Below are 16707 nucleotides of genomic sequence, written 5' to 3' on the forward strand. Positions count from 1 at the left end.
TGGCACACTGGGAAGAGAGTAATTTCCCAAACTTATCAGGCAAAATAGGAAAAAGTCCATGGGAACCCAAGAAGTCATAGCAAAGAAATATTCCGTACTTCTTTATTTTATTCTTGGCTATGACAGCACAAAGGGGGCAGTTTGGATGTTGGTTTAATGCCCCCCTCCATCTCTATGACACCTCCAACCATCCCCAAATAAATATGCTAAAAATAACAATAATAAGCACAAAGAATAAAATCGTATGCAGTTAGTATAAGCATCTTTAGAAGACTTTGCTATTTTTAATAAGCAGAAGCAATCCAAGTAAAACAGCACTTATCAGAGAGTTTCTTAGTGACTTCCCATATCACAGTTTCACTGTCCTTTCCCCCAGATAACTGTCTCTAAGCCCCTCTCACATAAGTATTTATCACACTCACCCTCACCTCACCCGTAGTCTCCCCACACATGTCAGTTCATGGGGAGACGAACTGGAATGGAAGTTCCATAACATTGCCTGAATAAGTCCTTTCTAGTTTTTAAAAAAAGTGGAGGAGGGGGCCACATATTTTAACTCACAGGACTGATAGCAAAAGTTGGGAAGATACAGGGATGTTACGGCTTCTCCATCAACTACTTATAAATCAACATTGGTTGGGTTTAACTTTTAATAATTTATACTCTGTTCAAATTCTGACCATGTTGTTCCATTCATTCTTCCATCTGCTCGGCAGATCTTGAGCACCTGTTGTGTGGCAGGCAATGGGCAGGGTGGAAACTGAGATTGGAAGGTGAGGTGGGACTTTGAAGTAGAGACTTGGAAGAATGCTAGAGGGAGCAGACTAGGACAAAACCAATGATGGCATGGAACACTACTGATGACTTTGGAGAACTTCTCTATTGAGGTCTAGATGGTGTAGACTAAAGAATTGCCTTTTTCCTGCCTTACCATTATTGATTCGTTGCATGATTGGTATTACTTGGAACTGTGTATCGGGAGAAGGCGAATGCCTATGAAATCCATCTGCATCTTGTTTTTGAGGCTGGTCATATGTCCCATCTGTTGTTCTTTGAGCCCTCACCAGTAAAGTAAGCTCCCATACTTAATTTTCAGTCACGTTGCCTTGACCACAGTGAACAGAATCCTTATCAAACGGTTAATACGTGTAAGTTGTCTGCTATATGCAAAACCCCATGCTAGGCTCAGCAGAGGATACAGAAGAAGGGAACTGGAAATCTTGGCTCTTTAGGGATGGAGAGTGCCATTGAGGAAGCAGTGAAGACACTATTCCCACAAAGTTAACCCACAGGGGTGATTAGCATGGGATTAGGGAGAGGGCAGTAGGCTCAGGTCAGTAGACCCAACTGTAATCTTACATTTGTCCACCAATCTTGGGAAATTCACTAACCTCTCCAGGTCTTGATTTCTTTTTTGGAGAGGCAGAGACCTGTCTCTGGGTAAACAAATATATTTATTGTCTCAGGGCTCTTTCTCTTTTTATTCTTTCTTTCTTTTATTTTCCTTGCCCGGGCTGGAGTGCCGTGGCATGATCACGGCTCACTGCAGCCTCAGCTTCCTGGGCTCAAGTAACCCTCCCGCCTCAGCCTCCCGAGTAGCTGGAACTACAGGCAAGTGCCACCATGCCTGGCTAATTTTTTAATTTTTGTAGAGACAGGGTTTTGCCATGTTGCCCAGGCTGGTCTCAAACTCCTGGGCTGAAGCGATCCACCCACCTCAGCCTCCCAAAGTACTGGGATTACAGGCATGAGCCACTGAGTCCGGCTCAGGGCTCCTTCAAGCAGATCCCTGGGATGCATGGGAGACCACCCTGACTGGAGCAGAGGGTACTTGGAGAGGAGTCGTGGCCGTGACGCTAGAAGATGAGGGTCCAATTGTACAGGGCTTTGGAGGCCAGGCAAAATTCTAGACTCATCCAAGCCTTTTATAAGAAATGAGAGCTCTTGAAGTGATTATAAAAACGTAAGTGTCCAGGCGCTGGCTGAGTAGGGATATGATGAGGCATTCTGTCCTCGGCCTGCAGCCTCTGCTCCCAAACACCATTAGCACATTTTTACCCTGGGGTCTTGTTTTCTTTCCTTTCACTCTTCTTTTGTAATCTCCCATTACCATGGCTGCCCTGTGTTCAGCAGAGAGGCAAAGTGCTCATGTGGCTGCTTTATAAATACTTTTGGGTGGTGATAGTTCCCATGACTGGCTTAACTCTGCCCACTTGTCTTCTTCCATTAGGTAAGTAGTAGTAGCTCTGAAGTCAGTCTTGCTGATATGTTTCAAAAGAACATTGGCTTGACGCAATTATATCCAGCTCTCATGATCTGCATTGTTTTCATTTTCTTTTGCCAAACTTTTCCGTTTTCTATGCTTCAAGCCTCTCTGGGCAATAAAAGAGAACTTGGAAAGAATCAGGATTTAGGAATTCTTGCTTCAGCTTTGACACTTGGGCAGAAAGCTTTATTTTTTCTAGACGTTCATCCTGTCACTTAAAAAAAAATGCAAGGATTGAGCGAAATGAGCCCCTTCGGATGGTATGAGTGCATGGTTTTGTTACAGTAGGTTGTTAGTCAGACATGAGCAGGGCAGGAGAGCCCCCGCTCCAGGAATGTCAGGCCACCATCAGATGATGGTCCAGAGGTTGTTAACTGTCTCGCTAAAATAATAATTGGTCGCAGCTGGCACCAAGGAAAGGCAATCTCCCAATAAATAGGAAAAACCTGAAACTAGTGATAAGGTCCCGATAAGATCTAAGCTTATAAGGAGACTCAAGCATGAGCACTAAGAGGCAAAATGGTGGAGTTTAACTGGTATATGACCTTCCTCTAGGAATGCTCTACTGGTAAGGGAAAAAAAAATGCCTCAGGTGAGCATGCGCACAACTTAAATAACACACTGCCCGTGGTTCCTCCCAGGGGCTGGCAGGTGTGCATACGGACAGCCCATCCCAAGGGAAGAATCAGGGGAGAAGAGACACAGACCCAGGAAGAATGCTAACATGTAGAACCCCAAATCAAAGGGCAAATCACACACTTGAAACTCTCAAGTCACCCACTTGGCCCTCTTCCAAGTGTACTTTACCTCCTTTCATTCTGCTGTAAACTTTTTTTTTTTTTGAGACAGAGTCTCGCTCTGTCGCCCAGGCTGATGTGCAGTGGTGCAATCTCAGCTCGCTGCACGCTCCGCCTCCCGGGTTCATGCTGTTCTCCTGCCTCAGCCTCCCAAGCAGCTGGGACTACAGCACCCGCCACCACGCCCAGCTGATTTTTTGTATTTTTAGTAGAGATGGGGTTTCACCATGTTAGCCAGGATGGTCTTGATCTCCTGACCTTGTGATCCGCCCTCCTTGGCCTCCCACAGTGCTGGGATTACAGGCGTGAGCCACCATGCCCAGCCTAAACTTTTTAATAAACTTTCCCTCCTGCTCTCAAACTTGCCTCAGTGTCTCTCCCCACCTGTGCCCCTCGGTTGAATTCTTCCTTATGAGGAAGCAAGAACTGTGTGGTTGCTGCTGACTTGTACAGATTTGCTGCTGCTAACAGTTTTGTAGTGGATGCCCTCTGAGCTGTTTTGTTAATTCATCTGCTAATGAAAATGGAATAGAATTGAGAGACAAAATATATGAGGTATCATTTAGGCCAGTGGTTTTGAAAGTGCAGTGTCCAGACTCGAAGCATCAGCCTCACCTGAGAACTTATAGAAATGAGAATTCTCAGGCCAACCCAAATCTACTGAATCAGAAACTCCAGAGATGCGACTCAACCATCAGTTTTAAGAAAGCCTCCAGTTGATTCTGATGGACACACAGAACCACTGATTCAAGCCTTCTGTGAGATGCATATGTCAACTCAGATATCTTTTTTAATCTGAAAAGATATAGAAACGGGGTTGGTGCTTATGTTCATGTTTACAAAATCAGGCATCTTCAGTCTTCTTTTAAGCAAAATCATGAAATGGGTGAAATTTGTCTTTAGCATTCTATTACCTCCTTTTGGGGCTCATTTCTTCTCTCAATTTCATCTGTCAGGTTCTTCTTTACCTCTTCATTGGCAGAAACTCTAGGGACTTTTCCTTTAGGGTAGAGTAGAGGACCCTAAACAACAAATCTGAAAACACAGTGTCTCTAATTACGAAAAGCAGGGCATCAGTAGACCAAGTGGGGAGGTATGTGGGGATGGCATTGGCAGTAGGGCCTGCAAATTGCACTGAGTACACAGATGCCCATTCCCCCATCTTTAGAGGAAGAGGGGCCCCTTCCCTTTGCTATCTGGTTCTCAAGAAGAGGGCTGATGCAGTTTCAGAAGGATCTGGAAATGCCTTTAGCACAAGCACCCAGTGTGGATGCTTTTTCCATCTTCCAAGTATATTGCCTGTGGCCTTACCCCCCATTGTGCCTGTTCATTTTGCCATCCACATGGGACTTTGCAGCCTGTAGCACTTCCAGTGAAACAATGCAAAGCTTTGATGAGTATCCAGAAATCAACTGGGCTTCCCTAGGGAGCTAGCTGTCTTTCCTGAGGGGATTAGATAGAAATAAGTCATATTTCACTAGTGTCTGCTGGCTCCCAAGGATGGTTTTAAACTGATTTCTGAAATTCATTCCCCTATTCTTCGTCCTAAGACCACACAGCAATAGATGTTCCACCAGCCTGTCTGAGAACCTCGGTTGCTGGTGTGATAACTGATAAAGTTCAAACAGAATGCACAGACTTGACCTTGCCAAAATTATCCCTTTCCTCTCTGCACACACATGCTCACAGGCAGATAGATGCACATGTTCACCCACAAAGGTTGCCCAGGCTTTCCGAGCCCTGCACACATGTGATGGACAAACTCAGCAAAACCCCTCGATTATTTGTCGTTACTGAAAACCCCTACGTTTGGCTTTTTCTTTCACAGTGTTTTGAACTGCCTGAGTGAGCCAAATTCTCCCTTTCAAGTTACCAGACTCAGCAGGTTCAGTAAAATTGCTCCTAAATAGGATGCTGTCTGGTCGAAGGGACTCATGGAACTTTCCAGAAGGAAGAAGCAAGTGGATCGGAAGTTGGAATGAAAGTCCTTTGACATGTCGACTGATAAGGTTAAAAATGAATGTAGATTAGAGTCTGCTAATTATTCCCAGAGTTCCGGGAAGCTGAAAGAAGTACACAGTCAAATTCTCAGAAAGGTTTTGTCTACATAAGCAAAATGGAAGGGAGAGTTGAAGCAGATATCTCAATATTGGGCCATTCTCCACCCCAACCTCAACGTCTATTGTTCCCATGAAACACCATTTGGAGGAAGAGACTAATTAATGAAATTGGCCATCTTTGCTCATCAGACCTGCCAGAAAATTGCTCTATTAGCAACAGGCTAAATGTTGTTACTAGGGAAAGTAAAAAGGCTAATGATCATGCTCATCTTGGGATAACTACAAAAATATTGTTAATGCCACCTCTGAGCTACAATTTTAACTGCAGAAGTCAGACCATCCGAATTACTGTTTCCACAGCAACTACAATTCGGTCGGCTCTGCAAGGCTTGTTATAGATGAGGATGTTACCTCTATATTATCGTTGCTGGGGAAAAGTGCACTTATTTTATTTATAGCCAAGCTGTGCAAAGTTGTATTTTGTAGTCTTTTATTTGGAAACATGGTCATTAGAGACCGACAAAAGTCCTTCTGAATCACTGAAATATATGTTTTGATACGTGGAAAAATACTGCATAGCTCAGAGCTTCCCATTCATAATGTCATAATGGCCTCTAGGACAGTGAGATTTGAAAGCCCTCTATTCTTCCCTAATGAATATCCAAAATTTGAGATCTTGAGCAGTACAGTCCCAGCAATCAGGCTACCAGGACAAAGGGAAAGAAGATGGTGTCCTCCAAAATGGCTTTGAGAAAAACATACACTAATTCAAACATTCAGGAGACTTATATCTGTTGTGTTAATGATGATTGAATTTGTGATTTTAAATGTAAATAGTCTACAAATCTTGGTTTGATTTCAAGCATTTTCGTCTCAGTGGGAAAAAAATATCTTTGGATGAGAAGTGACAAGGAATGTTAGAAACATGAATAAGATGTTCGTTCATTTCATTTATATTTTGGAACGTTTGTCAGATGCCAAAACGTTAATATGAAGTGGTTTGACAAAAACTAGTCATTTTCCAGTTAACACATTTACCCTTCCAGCCCAGAAAATTATCTGATATTAACACAGGGATGAAATTAACCTAATCCTCTTGTTATTTTGTTGTTTTGGTATCCGTTTTTGAAAATGTATTAAGCTAGTTCTTGCCTATCTACTAGAGAAGTCAGTTCATATCCAAGATTGCAGAGAGATAGAAACTGCCCATAAACAGATGTGGAGCTAAAAAGGAGGAGATTAAAAATGAAATTATGTATAGAAGAATATAAACTCATGACCAAATAAAACCGAATCACAGAATTTTTCCCTCCCCACAAAGGAACAACAGCAACAAAAAAGAATTAAAGAAAGACACCGCACTAATAGTAAGCAAACAAAAAACCCATAACCTAAAGCAATACATTTTAGTAACTGGTGGCTGAGTGGCTTTTGATTTCTAACCCTGTCCCCAAGCCCCCTTAAAGACATTCCTTAGGGGAAATGAAATCAGGAAAGGAGAATATGAAGCAAGAAAAAAACATCATGGACTGCTTCTGTTCATAGATGTAAAGCCCTCATGTCTAGGTTCTGAATCAGAGAAATGATCTAAAGTCGGAAGGGACCACTCCGTCCGACTGGCGTGTGTTCCAAGTAGGTGGAGTGAATCCTGGTTTGGGGCATTTAGCAAATTCCCAGAAGAATGAGCAGCACTTGAAGACACAAATAAAGACTGGACATCACCTCAGCCAAATTCTTCCTCTCCCTGTACTAGCAGGCCTTAAAGAATGGAGAGCAGAAAGCATTTAGCCCCCAGATTCTGGCTTGAAAGGGCAAAGAAGCTGATCTCCAATATGATGGCAAGGAATCACCCACATTTTATCAGAAAAATTAAAATATCTGAAAAAATTAAAATATGTGCAAGATGGGAAGAGCCAATGTGGCAGCTACAAGTAATATGTCAGAAAAGGGGCTAGCAGGCAAAGTAGAAAGACATGGGCTTACCCTTGAAGAAAATAGTATTTAAGGAACAGAAACAGGTTCCTCACAATGGCTTAATAAGAAGATAACTTGTACTCTTAGAACTTAACAAGAGTTTAAAAAGTATTTTTAAAATAGCCTAAAGACAAGGTGATAAAACAAGAACGAAATGAAAAGGGAAATTTAAAGTCTGACAAATCATGAATTAAATACATTAATGCAAAAATGATATATAAATTAGAAATGGTAACATATATGAGACCTGTTGAAAATTTGTTTACTAACAATAGAAAAAGTATTCTTATAATCAGAGAATACAGATAACAAACAAGGAGATTAAAGACAGAGAGACTCTAAAAGATATTAAGACATTCAAATATTCTACACTATGAAGATAATAATTGGGTCCCTGAATAGAGACTCTAACAAAAGGAACAGAAGAGACACTGAAAGATGTAATAAAATTTCCCAGAAATGAAGAAAGGACCAAATCTATTCCAGGAAATATACTATGGAATGTTCAAAACTCAAACATATCTTAGTTAAGCTATTAAACCTCAAGGATAAAGAAATAATTCTTGAGATATCAAATCAGAGTAAGTCAATTTCCTACAAGGGAGAAAAAAATTAAGCTAGTCTCAGATGTCACTATTGCTACATCTGGGGCCACGCTCTGTGAAAATGGAGAGAGAAAGTGACCCAAGGATATTATATCCCATCAAGATCTTGTTAAAATATAAAGACAACAGGGAGACTGCTTCAACCTGAAAGAACTAAAACAACTTTGAGAGCTTGTTGAATAAAATACACAGTAATGAATGCCCGGCCAATTAAAAAAAATAAATAACTCAGAAACAGAGAAGTTATGGTGAGAATCATTAGGTTTGCTTAAATGCAGAACTAATACTTAACAACTATGTACACTAATATTACAGATCGAATATGAATGCTATCAGTTTGGAGAAAATAAAAATAATAACTAAAAACTATGGAAGATAGGGATCAGAGATGGAAAAATTGTAAGTACTTATGTTCTCATCTTTCCCAGCAAGAAGTCAGTCAATACTATCTAGAATTATAACATGTCATTTTAGAACACAAACACATAATTATCCGAATTTCAACATTTTATAATCTTTTTTTTAAACTTAGAATGATCTTTTAGGACATAAAAACTACTATGGTGCAGAAACTTTTCTTTGAAGTTTAACAGTTCTTTTTCATTTTCATCTCTACTATTCAATCATAATTAAAATGTAGCTTTTTAAGTCTCTCTGCATATATTCTTAAAAGGTGGTTACAATGATGTTCATTTAATGATTATTTCTAGGTTGTGAGGCATTTTTTAAAAACTTTAATCTTTGCTGGGTATGGTGGCTCATGCCTGTAATCCCAGCACTTTGGGAGACCAAGACAGGAGGATTGCTTGAGCCCAGGAATTTGAGACCAGCCTGGACAACACAGCAAGAACGTATCTCTACTAAAAATTTAAAAGTTAGCCAAGTGTGGTGGTGTGCGCCTGTGGCCACACCTACTCAGGAGGCTGAGGCAGGAGGATTGCTTGAGCTCAAGACTTGGAGGCTTCTGTGAACCAAGATTGCACCACTGCACCGCAGCCTGGGTGACAGAGTGAGACTCTGTCTCTAAAACAAACAGACAAAAAAAGAAAAACAAACAACAACAACAAAAACCCTGTAATTTTTGAAACATTCTTTTTTTTTTTTTTTTTTTTTTGAGACATAGTCTCCCTCTGTCACCCAGTCTGAAGTCTGAAGTGCAGTAGCACAATCTCGGCTCGCTGCAGCCTCCACCACCCAAGTTCACATGATTCTCCTGCCTCAGCCTCCCAAATAGCTGGGACTACAGGCATGCATCACCGTGCATGGGTAATTTTTGTATTTTTAGTAGAGACAGGGTTTCACCATGTTGACCAATCTGGTCTCGAACTCCTGACCTCAAGTGATCTGCTCACCTCGGCCTCCCAGAGTGCTGAGATTACAGGCATGAGCCACCATGCCTTGCCTAATCTTTGAAACTTTCTGCATTAAAAAAAATTATTCCAAGTCAGTATGCTTGATCTTACAAGAATAACTGCATGAATTTTCTTAAAAATCAGAAAAAAATGCCAAAATGGTTAATTCTGGGTGATCTGGATATTTTTTCGTGGTACACTTCTGTTAATTTTTTTAATTTAAAAAATTAACCAAGCTGGGCGCGGTGGCTCATGCCTGTAATCCCAGCACTTTGGGAGGCTGAGGTGGGCGGATCGTGAGGTCAGGAGATCGAGACCATCCTGGCGAACACTGTGAAACCCCATCTCTACTAAAAAATACAAAAAATTAGCCTGGCGTGGTGGCAGGTGCCTGTAGTCCCAGCTACTCGGGAGGCTGAGGCAGGAGAATGGCATGAACCCGGGGGGCAGAGCTTGCAGTGAGCCAAGATCGTGCCACTGCACTCCAGCCTGGGCAACAGAGTGAGACTCTGTCTCAAAAAAAAAGAAAAATTGACATAACAAAAAAAGAAAAAAGAACCAAAAAAAACCCCAAAAATTAACAAATTAGTGGAATGAGTCAAGGGTGAAGGTAAGATAATATGCGTTTGAGGCCATTCCTGCTTGCACGTCTCCTTATGGGGTGTTGAGTCCAGGTGGGGCCCCCTCTACCAGGGCCCAAATGGCACTGAAATCTCTCCTGGGCCCATCTTAATGATTATAAGCCACTGGCTTTCAGTGAGCATATCTAAATGGGGATGGCTTAAGGGACAATTCTCTTTCCTCTAGAAGGTGTAGAATAGAGTTTGGGCACAGTGTGAAAGAGGCTAAGAGAGAGACAGCCTTTGAAAACAAATGCGCTTTGGGGCTCAAACATTTTTTAACAGCTTTATTGAAATATAATTCACATGTCATAATAGTCACCTTTTTAAAGGGTGTGATTGAGTATATTCACCAAGTTTTGAAACCATCATCATTGTCTATTTCCCGAACATTTTCACCACCCCCAAAAGAAACCCCATACCCATTAGCAGTTCACTCCCCATTCCTCCCTCCCAGCAGCCCCAGCACCCACTCATCGGTAGTGGTTTCTGTCTCTATAGATTTGCTTCTCCTGGACATTTTATATAAATGGGATCATACAAATGTACTCTTTTGCGACTGACTTCATTCACTCAGCATAATGTTTTCAAGGTTCACCTACGTCGTAGCAGGTGTCAGTACCTTGTCTCTTTTTCATGCTGAATAATATTTTGTTGTATGGATATATCACATTTTGTTTTTTTGGTTCATGAGTTGATGGATATTCAGGTTGTTCCCATCTTTTGGTTTGTATATGATGGTGTTATGAACATTCATTTACAAGTTTTTGTGTGAAGATATATTTTCATTTTTCTTGGGTATATACCTATGGGTGGAATTGCCAGATTATATGGTAACAATTTTTAAGAGTCAAACATTGAAACTGCCATCTTCCTCTTTGTTCCCAGGCAGAAATGGTGCACAGCGCTTTCCAGGCCCAGCGGGCTTTCCTTCTGATGGCCTCTCAGTACCAACAACCCCACGAGGTAAGAGAGTGTCCTGAGAGGGAAGGTGTCCCAGGGTATGGGCAGTGTAAGATGGAAAACAAGGAGGCAACAAAAGCATTTATTATAGTCGACCTCCTAAAAATGAGACTTATAGCACGTGTAGGTTCTGTCTCTAATCTGGATCATGGTATAGAAAAATTCTTCTCTCTCATAATCTCATTAATAGTCGACAAGTTTTTTTTTTTTTAAGTATGCCATTTGCGAAAAAAAAAGAAAAAAAGCAGTGTGTCTTCTTACTACTAATATATCATTATGGCCAAATTCTTATTGTAACAAATGGACATTACCAGTTTAAAAGGTGAGGTGACTTGTGTCATCATCTTTATACTAGTCTCACAACTTTTTTATAATCAAGGAAGTGTTTATAACTAATTTTTAGCTCAGATTTTGAGCTGCTTTGTTACCAAAGACTGTTCACATCTATGATCATCTCTAACCTCCATGTATGGATTTTATTAGCTCCTATTTCCTAAGTAGCGTAGATGGGCTGAATCGGTGGTTAAGTGTTTTGTGTTTATGGGTCATCTACGGAGCTGCATTGCAGTTTCTGGTTCATCAGGCCTGGATTGTGTCCCAGGATTCTGCTTTTTAATAAGCTCCTGGATGATGCCCATGCTGCTAATCCTCATTCTCAAAACACCAAAATTGGAAAGAATTTTCATGACTCTATAAGAACTTAGTCCACCTCACCTTTCTCTTCCACCATAAATATGAATGAACTTTTCTTAGGTTAAAGATATTTAGAGGTGTGAGAGGATCTGATGCTAACTGCAACAATATTACCAATGTAGTAATTTTAACAACTTTTAATCTATCGTAAAGTTACCAAGTAAGGCCCATGGTAAATTTTAATACAGAAGGAATAAAATTGTGAGAACAGATGTTAAGAGCAAAGTAATGGTTGGCGGAAGTCCGTCTCATTCCCCAGGCCCTGTAAATTTCCGATTCTCTAAACCAAAGCGTGATCACCACCTGCCCAAACTACTGACATTGTGTCATGCAAATAACTGCGTTCCCTCTACCAAGGGTTCATAATAATAACTTTTGAACATGCTGATTGTGTCACGAATGAAATTATTCATTAAAAAGTAGTCCTACTACCAGCATACTTTGTTTTATCAGAAAAAAAATAAAAATTATTCTTTTGGCTAAATATTCTGCATCTGAAGTTTAAGAACATTTATATAAATAAAAAATAAATTGAGCATACATTATGACACAATAGCTTAAATGTAATAGCTCACTTTGAATTATAAAACAAACTCCTGAAATTGAAAATTTTGAGCTAAGAATCCTGGGAATCCAGAACTTTGACCTTCAGGGGATGACACTCAGCTCCATAAAGGGGCAAGACCGGAGATCCAAGACCCTCCCTGGAACGGACATTCCCAGCCATGCTTGTGCAGTAGAATCACCTGCAAAATTTTAAAAAATACCAGTACCTGGGTCCCAACCCAAGGGACTCTGACTTCGTTGGTCTGAGGAGTGGCCTGGGCTTTGAGATTTCTATGGGCTTCATGGGTGATTCTGACTTTCAACCAGAGCTGTAAGCCCCCACCCGAAATGGATATATCACCTCCCTCCACGTGAAAGGAGTTAGCTCACAGCCTAGGTAGGAGGCTCTGTAGGGGTGAAAATATTCCATATTCCACCATGGATGCATTTTCCTCCTTGCTCTTCTCAATCTCTGCTTTGCAGAAGAGCAAAGTGAAACTGGGAAATCGCAAAGTGATGTGTTGTGGATTCAGCCTTAGCCTGCCTTTTCTGTGAAGTGGAAGGAGAGGTGGTCCAATTGAGATTCTCAGGTAGAAGAAGAACTGTGACTTTCCTCACTGGGTTACCACTCCATCCCTTCCCTAAGCCTCAGAACAAGTGGCCTCTCCAATGGCTTTGCAGGCCTTAGACAAAAAAGCCACTCACTAAATGTTGGATGAAAATGTGAGTGAATGAACAATGAATGAATGCATTGGGTCTGTGGCATTCCAGCATGAGCCATGGTCAGGGACAGTGTGTGGCCTAGCATGTGGCTGTGCAGATTCTTGGGTCATATCTACAGTTTCCCTTTCTTACTCTACGGCATTCTCTCTTTTTTTTTCTTTTCTTTATTTAAAGATGGGTTCTTGTTCTTGCTCTGTCACTCAGGCTAGAGTGCAGTAGTGCAATCCTAACTCATTGCAGTCTCAAACTCATGGGCTCAAGTGAACCTCCCACCTCAGCCTCCTGAGTTGTTATTACAGGCATGAACCACTGTGCCTGGCTCTATTGAATTCTTGATAAAGGGGAGGGAAACTGGTTCCCAGGGAGGCATGCACTGGAAATGTCTGGCAGCACTTACCACAGTGCTCCATGTGCAATAAGGCCTGGACCAGGACCAGCAAAATGCAGAGCAGGCTTATGATGGCTACCTCCCTTCCTGGCCCTTCCCTCTACTTCCCTTTCCTCTTTATTCAGAACACCGTCCTACTACTTCCACCTGAGAGAAAAGTAGACCTGAGAGATCACCACATGTTGTTCGGAACCCCTATCCACTCCAGTGGGGACAGCACAGGCTCAAGGGGCTGAAGAAGAGACCCACAACCAGCAAACAAGACCTGGGGTTTTACTGGGGACTTGCATGCAGGGGAGAGAACCCAGTAGCAGAGGGCTGGACAGAAGAACTACAACCACTTGCAACAGGCGTGTTATTTATGTAGCATTTTCATGTAACATCCTCCCTCTAACAACCTCCACCTGGTAACCTTCATTTAACCTAAAACTAAAGGCCTCCATCCCCCATATGGCCAGTGTTCCACGGCGTTCCCCAGCAAGCACCAGGGGCTCAAATGTTCCTCATAGAAGAGCAACGGATCTCCAGGTTGGCCACTCCCAGATTCCTTAGTCTCAGACTCTGAACACACATTCAGGTGGATCTGCCATACAAGATCACTCTCAGGGTATGTTCAAGTCATTGCTGTCAACTGCGTCTGTCATACACAATCGCCACAGTTGTGAAAACAGTCTATGGCCAGACCTTGATCCACCCAGTATGCATTCTAGAAGATGCATCTTAAAGATCAGTATCATAATGCAGATCATATTTTCTCGTAGGAACAATTATTATAACCATTTGTGTCTTACTGTCCTCCTTCTTTCAGGAGGAAGAGAATTAACTGCTATAATTTCAGCTCTCATTGACATACAACAGCGATTCTCCAACTTTAGCGTGCATGGCAATTCCCTGGAGGGTTGTCAAAACTCAGACTGCTGGGCCCCACTTACAGAGCTTCCAATTCAGTAGGTCTTGGTTGAGTCCCAAGATTCTGCGGTTCTAAAAAGTCACCAGGTGATGTGATAATCCTGGTCCAGAGACCACACTTTGGATCCTGTGCTGTATGGATGGTTCTCGCTGTTACAATTCAAGCTCAGATTTATTTCAGGTGCTTCAGAATTTCATTTCCAACTGTCTCTAGACCACTGCTTCTCAAACTTCAGTATTCATTTGAATCATCTGGAGATCTTGTTAAAGTGCAGAGTCTGATTCAGTTGGTCTCAAGTGGGGTGCAAGAGTCTGCCATTCTAACAGGCTCCCCAGCGATGCTGGTGCTGCTGATTTCCCACTACACACTGAGCAGCAAGACTTTAGTCACTGCCATCCAAAATCCCAACAAGCACAGAATCCCTTGGTAGTCAAGTCTCGAATTCATATTCTCTTCCCCTACCATTTCTGTAGCAAAGTAGGCCGTGTTATGCTACAGTATCAAACATCTCTAAAATCTTAGTGATGGATAACTGCAGAGGTTTATTTCTTGTGCACACTATATAGCTATCTGTTGCAAGTCAGCTTAATATCTAGTGGATGAATTACTAAATAATGACTCATATAATTATTTACTTAGCGTTGTAACAGGGCTCTGAGAGAAAAGAGTATAAAATGAATCTTTAACAGGAGTTTTGGGCATTGGGGAGGGAAGATCTTTCAGGGCTGGAGAACCTTCCAGGGAGTCCCTTGGATCCTGCTAATGAATGCAGGTGACCACTCTTGCTGCCACAGCATAAGGCAAAACTAAACCAACATGAGTGGTCGGTTGTGGCTCATATTAGCCTTGTGAGACCCTGAGAGAGAACCTAGCTCTGCCTTGGCCCAGAATTCTGATCTACAGAAACTGTGAGATGATAAATGGATATTGTTTTAAGCCACTAAGTTTGTGGTAATTTGTAACATAGCAATAGAAAACTAATAGGGATTCTCTCAATTCCCTTGTTGCTGAACTCTAAGATAATTTTTTAAAACTTTTTGTGGGTACATAGTAGGCATATGTATTTATGAGGTTCATGAAATGATTCGATACAGGCATGCTATACATAATAACCACGTCATGGGGAATGGGGTATCCATCCCCTCAAATATTTATCCTTTGTGTTGCAACCCAATTATACTCTTCGCGTTTTTTGTTTTTGTTTGTTTGTTTGTTTGTTTGTTTTGAGACGGAGTCTTGCTCTGTCACCCAGGCTGGAGTGCAGTGGCGCTACCCTGGCTCACGGCAACTTCAGCCTCCTAGATTCAAGCAGTTCTCCTGCCTCAGCCTCCCGAGTAGCTGGGATTATAGGCACGCGCCACCACACCCAACTAATTTTTGTATTTTTTAGAAGAGACGGGGTTTCATCATGTTGATCAGGCTGGTCTCGAACTCCTGAACTCGTGATCCGCCTGCCTCGGCCTCCCAAAGTGCTGGAATTACAGATGTGAGCCACAGCACCCGGCCTACTCTTCGTTATTTTAAAATGTGCAATTATTGTTGACTACAGTCACTCTGTTATGCTATCAAATAGTAGGCTTTATTCATTCTTTCTAACTACTATATTCTTACCCATTAACCATCCCCACCTCCCTGCCTCAGCTCCCCTGCTACCCTTCCCAGCCTTTGGTAACCATCCTTCTACTCTGTATGTCAATGATTTCAATTATTTTAATTTTTAGATCCCATAAATAAGTGAGAACATGCAATGTTTACCTTTCTGTGCCTGGCTTATTTCACATAACATAACAATCTCCAGTTCTATCCATGTTGAATTTTTTTTTTTAATAAGACCACAGGCCACAGACCAGAATGTGCCCTTCAGTTCTTCCACCTTCACCCTTCCATCTATCCTGGCAGAAGCAGGATAAGGGATTCTTCAACAGCCCTGATTGACAATGGTGACCCCCAATTTCAAATTCCTTTCTCACTTCGGCAATGAGGAAACAGATCTCTTGCATTCTCTAATACTAGGACATTCCAACATTTTGGCCTTGACCCACAGAAAAAAGGATATTTTACTTCACCACCCAGTTTCACAAAACAGTATTCTTACCACGTGCGCTGCATTCTGACATTTTTCTTCTAGTCTATTCTGTGCTGTGGTCATGACCCACTGAACTGATCTTAAGATGCACTAGTGGTCACACCTTGAAGTTCAGAAGCACCCTTCTCATTGATTTATTACGTGCTCATGACATAAAACATATTATAAAACATTTGCAAAACATCTCAGCTTTTCTTGTCTCCCCTTGTTGTATTTCACATAAATAATCTTTGGGCAAAAGAATGGCCCAGTTCTTATAGTACTTATAGTTCTTACAGTCTAGAATTTGTCAAGCCCATCCTCTTCCAGTTGATGGAAGGATTCTCACATGGAAAATGGCCAAGAAGCCCCCACCCTGGCTTGCTCAACTCTTCATTTACTTTTACAGCAGGTGAGCATAGGGAAGATATGTTATTTCTAGTTCTCAAACATAAAAAACAATATTCAGTGATACATTAATAATCCAGCCCCAGGATGTAGACCTGGGCCCATTCCTTTATTCACTATCCAGAGTCCTTTTTGCAGACACTACATGTAAGAGCCACACTACACAGTCATTTATAAGAGTTGTATGTCAAAATAAAACTGTAGAAAGTGTTTAGTTGACATGAACAAGTGTTTTTTGGCCTGAGGCCACCTCACCTCACCTGGGAGAGATGAGAAAACAAGAGTGTTAACAATTTTAACCATGGGTGACTCCAAAACTCTGGCCCGAGCTGCAGAG

The 16707-nt window shown here is 41.6% G+C and overlaps 1 protein-coding gene across 1 annotated transcript in view; it reads left to right on the plus strand.

Moving 5' to 3' along the window:
* Positions 1-16707, plus strand: part of CAP2 (cyclase associated actin cytoskeleton regulatory protein 2) — a 162776-nt gene that overhangs the window by 55911 nt on the left and 90158 nt on the right. Inside the window, exon 4 of the mRNA XM_003263543.4 lies at positions 10563-10640. Coding sequence (XP_003263591.1) covers positions 10563-10640 — 78 coding nt within the window. The remainder of the gene's footprint in view (positions 1-10562; positions 10641-16707) is intronic.

The sequence above is a fragment of the Nomascus leucogenys genome, chromosome 8, assembly GCF_006542625.1.
Source record: "Nomascus leucogenys isolate Asia chromosome 8, Asia_NLE_v1, whole genome shotgun sequence".
Classification (NCBI taxonomy): Eukaryota; Metazoa; Chordata; class Mammalia; order Primates; family Hylobatidae; genus Nomascus; species Nomascus leucogenys.